Here is a 6,611-nt window from a genome sequence, read left to right on the forward strand (position 1 = left end):
TCTGAGATCAAGCCGGGGAGAAGAAACGGCGTCGTCAGTGCTGGAATGGTGAGAAACGGCGAAACCGTACGGACGTCCGCACCTAATAATCCTTGTGTGTGTATATATATATATATATAACTACATGCATGACTAATCTTATTAGCAGCCATAATATCGACATGGAAAAACATATATAGAAAGGCATCTGCTAGATCAGATGCTTATGCAGGGAACGAGGAGGCAAGCCCTCCCATCTTTCGCATATCTTGCTCATCCGACATGGCATGAATCACCGAACCTGCACTCAGGAATAGTAATGCTTTGAAAAACGCATGATTCATTAAGTGAAAGACGCTAACCGAATAGTTAGAGATGCCGCATGTATATATAGTTGAGCTTCAATTTGTTTTGAAATTTCAAGACATGAAGTTTGTTTGCCCAACGACTCACGGAGACATTGAGGCCTTTCACATGAGAGAAGAATTGTTATGTAAATGAATATAAAGTTGAGTCATTGAAACCTGATACTATGTTTATGTACTAGAACTCTGCTGCTACTATTTTTACTGGAAATAGTTGCTACTACATTAGTTGAACCACTAAATACCTGATACTGTATTTTTTTAAAATTGTTACTACTACACTAGCTGAGTCACTAAAAGTCTGCTACTACCCTACTGGTAATACCTTGTTACTGCATTTCTGGAAATAGTTGATACTAGTTAAGGCACTAAAAATATGCTACTGCGTTTTTTTGAAATAGATGCTACGTACTACACTAGCTGAGTCACTAAAAGTCTGCTACTACATTTATTGGAAATAGCTTTGCTACTATATTTGGATGTAGTTGTTACTATACTAACTGAGCCACTGAAAACCTGCTACTATATTTATTGGAAATAGCTGTTACTGCATTTATTGGAAAATAGCTGCTACTACACTAGTTGAGCTATTAAAAACCTGCTAATACATTTGCTGGAAATCTAAATAATAATATGTAGGTTATTCATGTGTGAAAGTTATAATTGTAAATGAATTGTTGACACATGGCAACATAAAAACGGTTTGTCCTTATTTATAAGATTTTGTCCTTAGAAGTTATAAAACATAAGTCATGTCGTTATTTGTGTATTTAGAAGTTGTAAAACAGAAATCATGTCCTTATTTGTGTATTGAATATTTTTCAAGGACGTATATGTAGTTTGCTAAAAAAATAATATTTCACACCTTACAATTGATTAAAATGAGACTTGTATCATTAGCCATCCGCATTTTTTTTCCCCTTAAATTAGTCTTACATTTTGAGTTGGAAATCATTCACAAATATAGAGCAAAATGGAGCAAAACTCGATTAAAAAATTAGAATTTATCTTAGGAATTTCTTCAACGTGGGATACTGGGATTCATTGAACAAATTGCTCGTCACCTCGACGAGGCAGCTCAGTTGGTTAGAACAAACTGCCTAACATATAAATGATGAAGAAGTCATGACAGGTAATTGGGGATTGCAAGAGAAAATGCAGGCTTGCTCGATGGGAAGATGTTGATCGAGTAAGGCGAAACTATCAACATGTCATATTTCCCGCCACGTAGGTATCATGAGCTCTCCCTACTTAGATATAGTTTTCTGACTCTTCTCATTTCGTAAGATGAAAATGAAATTATAGAGGAGTAAACAATGAGTACACATAAGCAATTACGTCTGAGATTCACTTGCAGGTTAGAGCAGGCACATAGATTTGGACAAAAACAGTTCGATCTTCAAATTGATAAGATCACACGCCTAGAGATGCACTTACATGATTAACATCATAGGCTCGGATCGGGTTGGAGTTCCTGATCTGGTTTAGGTGCTTCAGAATCATGGTAGGGATGCGATGGGCTTCTCGTCGGCGGGTTGGCAATGGCGTGGAGCCTGCGGCAGTTCGGGTCTTCCAGTCCATGGAAGCGTGGTGGCTGTTAGGGTTTGAGTGCTTGGGCTCAGGCTTTGTTAGGTTTTGGGCCGCTTGTTGGGCCGGCCTGGGCTCTATGTTCAACTTATGTTTTTACTTTTTAGTTAAGCGTTTGTTTGTTTTTACAATAAGATTTCACCTTAAGGTGGATGGATTAGGGCTCTTTGAGCTTGTAGCGGAGTTTATGTCCTTCTTGACCGGACATAATATTGGTTATATGCTTTAGCCAGATAGAATGAAAATTATGTTCCCGTAAAAAAAAAAAAAGAAAAAAAAAAGAGGAAGACGATGCAAGAAATGAGAGGGAAAAGAGCAACAGTGTCCATGAATGATTACATTATTGTATTGATTCTGAAAATTACAACATTGTATAGGTATTATTCAATCCAGAAAGATATATGATGTTTTCTGCAAAAGCAGAAGAGTGAATCCAAAAAGCAGAAGGAAATGAGGGGACAAAGAACCGTACACAGGCAGCTCTCAAAACTGATATTTGTGGAGCCAGTTTAGGTTGACATTATCTTTGGCCAACTGTATGTTTGTGCCTTTGATAGGTAAGAAGGGTTGCCATAAACTTTTTGTATCATCATCACCTATCACTTGTAAATGCTCCAGACTTGGAACTGATAGAGGCAGCTCTGTCAGTCTTGAGCAGTCTCTCATGTTAAGCTTTCTTAAGCTGCTCAGTTCTCCGAAATTTTCAGGCAACTCCTTAATGCTGAAGCAGTAAGATATATCAAGGAAGTTTAGCTTTTTCAGGTTCCCAGTTGAACCTGGCAATTCCTCTAAGCCTGAACAAGACCTTAGCCTCAATAGTTCCAATTTGGCCAGCTTTCCAATATCTTCAGGCAAGGCAATTAGCTTATGATTGTTGGTGATGCTGAGCTTCTTTAGAAGAATTAAGTCACTGGTGTCAGCAGGCAATGCCACCAAGTCATTGCAATAGTCAATGTTCATTTCCACTAGATTTGGCCATGCATGTGAAAGTTGGATTGATCCGTCGCTGAAAGCTTGACCGATATTACACATGAACAAAGAAATCTTCTGTAGACTACTGAATTGAATGGGGTGCTTGGCTATGGATGGAATTGAGATGCGTTCTAATCTCATTCTCTTCAGATTTGATGAAGTACAGAGTAACTGGAAGTTTGTTACTTCTGAAGGTACAATACCATAACTTGTGAGTATCAATACTTTCAACTTCACCATTTTCTCCACAAATGGGGGTAATGCATAGTTCTTGGTCTGAAAATTCAAGACTAGAACCTCAGCTTCTGGTAGTTCCATGTCAGGCCAGTTTGTTGAAAATGCTCCATCTGCAAACAACATGCTATGTTATGTGAGTATGTGGAACAATAAAATGTCAGTCACTACTTCAAAATCTGCTGAAGAGAGAAAGATGGACTACCAGTTGAGATAGATAACAGGCGAGCCTTCATGCATTGATACTTCTGTTCCCTCCACCACTTGGGAAAATTGTCTTTGGATATGTTTATGATCAGTCTTTCTCTCTGTTCGGTGTCCTCTAGTGTTGACTCATAGATAGCCAGCTCTCGAAGCAGATCATGCTGGGTAACAAAATGCTCAGTGTAGTATCCATCCCCCTGCAGCTTGTCCTTTCTGTTTTCACCGAGTTACTTAGAAGCGATTCTTAAGAATATAATGTAACATAATTACAAATTATGAATAACAATTTACCATAGGGAAAAATTAGAGAGAAAAAAATCATTAAAGACAAACATGAAAGCCCATATATACCTTGTGACTACAAGAGTAGCCAGACTTCGGTTGGTGATCTGGTGGAGGTTTGCAACACATAAAATGTCTTCATCCAGTGAATCATAAGACTCCGTCCAGATATCAATGAGGGCAGCAACAGGAATTCTTTTATCTTCTGGAAATGACCCTAGGTCTAAGAAACATTCTCTGACCATAATCATTTCCTTGTTCGAGACATCTAAACTGGTTTGGAGGCGAAGAAGCAATTGAATCTCGGAATCGAGAATCGAAGAACCTTTGGACCATTCAACAAGTCTTTTCTCCCAATCCTCTATAGGCCGTCCGCAAAGTGATTTTGCGGCCACTGTTATAGCAAGTGGAAATCCCTTGCAGCCCTCTACTACCTGCAATTGAATATATTCTCCAAGATGAAGTACAATGTACTATTCGAGTTGCAGACTCAATATTCAAGTTCCTTCAAGTCATATCCATTACAATTTGTGGTTTAAAAACAGATTAAACAACTATCAAGCATTCTTAATTTCGGTTGACTCTGGTCTATTATCATTTGTGATTAGCAAAGGAAGCTTCGATCAATGCATGCATGATTGATATGGTAAAGATATATGTGTCCGTTCTTGCGTGTGTGTGTGTAAATGTAAGTATGAATGTATGTACATATTTAATTAGAAACATACGTTGTAAACTGCAAACAAAAAATCACCTTTCTTATAATATCTTGTGGAATATCCAAAGTCTTTTCTCCCAAGGATGCTTCATGATGAAAGAGTGTCATTGCATTGTCAAAATCCAATGACTGCAAATGATATGGAGAGCCACATCCTGGAAATTCAGATCTTGATGTCACTAAAACCTTGTAATTAGGCATTTTGAAGTCGAACTTGTGAAGTAAGTATTCTGATCCAGACCAAACATCATCCAGGACTACTAGTAAAGGGTCTTGTCCTTGTTCCTTCACAAACGTCTGCAGCCACTTTACTGCATTTTCGTCGTCTTTAAAAGTAGGTACCTGCAGGTTACCCTTGCTTTTGTATAGCTCTTGTACAATAAGGCAGAAGTTTGGCGTTTTGGAAACAGTGACAAAGAAGATATTGTTCTTGAATTTCTCTGTCCAAAAGACATTATGCAATCTGTTAGCCTTTCTGAGATATCCGAGTACTCATATCCATAGAGTAAACTAATTAAGCAATTTGGTAACAAGAAATAGACAACCATGGAGTTATAACAAATTCATGCTTAGTTAGTCTACCTAATAACCAGAGCAAATGTATTTCAACTAGTTTATAACCATCATGAAAATCAGAAATAAAATAGGAATAAGAATTACCTTGGACTTTCTTGTCTCGACAGAACTTCGTTGCCAAAGTGGTTTTTCCACACCCTCCAGGAGCGGTCAGCACAACCATTGACACTTCATCGTTGAACATCATCATCTTCAGTTCATTCAGAGGCCCATCCAATCCAACTGTAAGAGTTGGAAGGTCAGGTACTTCACCCCAAGCTTCAATTTCAGCTTCCTTTTGTGGCTGCTTCATCGCAGCCTCTATATTCAAAGTAATCGCTTCCACCCGGTTCACCGCAATCTTTAAATCTTCATTGTTGATCTGAAGATCCTCCACTCCCTCCTTTATAGTGACATTGCTCGATTCGATTTGGTTAACTGTCTTCTCTGTTCCCTTCACCGTTTTCAAGGTCTCCAACCCATTTCTCAGTGCAAAAACGTTGAGTATCTCATACTGTTCTTTAAGACTGTCATTCCAGCCAATAAGTTTCCTGGAGTACTTGTACGTCTTGTCCACCCTCCACGCACGAACCTTGCGGCACTTGTCAACGAGCACTTTGCCCTCGTCGAGTTGGGTTTTCAGGCCAGCCATTTCTTCCTTCGGCCGATCCAGATCATCGTTGAGTTTTGCAATCTCTTGAGTCACGTTCTCCAGGGATTTGAGTGTGGATTTGACGCTTTTGAGGACATGCTTGAACAGCAAATACTTGATGGTCAGCTCCTTGAGGGCTTCATAGAGCACACTGAACAGTAATCCTCCACCAGCCCCGGCGAAAACATCTACTGGATTGGCCATTTCTTATAGTAAAGTCGAAACTGAACCCTGAATCAGTGGACAATTCAATTGTATATAGGGTGATCAGAAAATAAGGGGACACTCTGGGATTTGGAAACCAATAGAACCCATCGAGGAACCACTGATCAGGATTCAGGAAGAAACTGAAAAGCAAAAAAGCAATAAGAAAACCAGTTTGCTCTTAAAGTTTGGTGTTTGACCAGATGAAACCTAAGAATCAATGAGGAAGAGACTTGAAGCAAAAAACTAGCAGAGAACCCCAGTTGTCTCGATCTTACAGTTGGTGACTGTGTAAGACAAGACAAGACGAAGAAGAGTATATAAAAGCTGAATGGAAATTTCTGTGTGTTGCGAGCTCGATCAATGACTTATTCTGTCATTGACTTGCTAACTTTACTAGGAAGAGCATTTCACTCGTTCCAGGCAACTTACCAGCAAGCACCAAGTCAATGGTCTCTTCTTTCTCAGTTTCCATTTCTTTTCTAAGAAGTAATTCACGCGTAAAATCACTTGGAAACATACGCTCTCGATCAACTCCTCAAGCCAAGCTTGCTAAGAGAAGTTTCTAAAACCAGATACTGTTTCATGGTAGGGGAACTGATCCACCTGTCTGTAGAATTTCTCGATCAACTCCTCAAGCCAAGCTTGCTAGCTAACAGAACTCTCGGATATGTGGCAGATGCCCTTGTTAATTTTTGGACTCTTTGTCACATGATTTGACTTGGTGGGATGTGAAAATTGTCTTTTTTTATTTTCTTGGTTGTGTTATCACACTGACATTAAATTATTTTCTTATTGTGACCAACCTTTTTGTGCTTCCTGTTATTGGTTTTTCTAGATCTAGTTATTCTAATTTTTT

The 6,611-nt window shown here is 38.9% G+C and overlaps 1 protein-coding gene across 1 annotated transcript; it reads right to left on the reverse strand.

The window, feature by feature from the left end:
- Positions 1 to 2,361: 2,361 nt before the first annotated feature.
- On the reverse strand, positions 2,362 to 6,043 carry LOC101306956 (probable disease resistance protein At5g66900-like). The gene is made up of 5 exons (XM_004288026.1): positions 5,002 to 6,043; positions 4,378 to 4,781; positions 3,693 to 4,057; positions 3,343 to 3,554; positions 2,362 to 3,250 (listed from the first exon to the last, which is right to left on the reverse strand). Exons 1-5 carry the CDS (start codon positions 5,750 to 5,752, stop codon positions 2,415 to 2,417), a joined length of 2,568 nt encoding a protein of 855 aa, XP_004288074.1. The 5' UTR covers positions 5,753 to 6,043; the 3' UTR covers positions 2,362 to 2,414.
- Positions 6,044 to 6,611: the final 568 nt, after the last annotated feature.

Source organism: Fragaria vesca, linkage group LG1, assembly GCF_000184155.1.
Source record: "Fragaria vesca subsp. vesca linkage group LG1, FraVesHawaii_1.0, whole genome shotgun sequence".
Taxonomy (NCBI): Eukaryota; Viridiplantae; Streptophyta; class Magnoliopsida; order Rosales; family Rosaceae; genus Fragaria; species Fragaria vesca.

Bases quoted from the DNA above. Each gene is read 5' to 3' on its own strand.
- LOC101306956 (XM_004288026.1), bottom strand. From the start codon at position 5,752: ATGGCCAATCCAGTAGATGTTTTCGCCGGGGCTGGTGGAGGATTACTG. The intron at 3,555-3,692 runs GTATATATGGGC...CGGTGAAAACAG, and splicing joins GCTACTCTTGTAGTCACAAG to AAAGGACAAGCTGCAGGGGG. The intron at 3,251-3,342 runs GTAGTCCATCTT...TGTTGTTTGCAG, and splicing joins CCTGTTATCTATCTCAACTG to ATGGAGCATTTTCAACAAAC.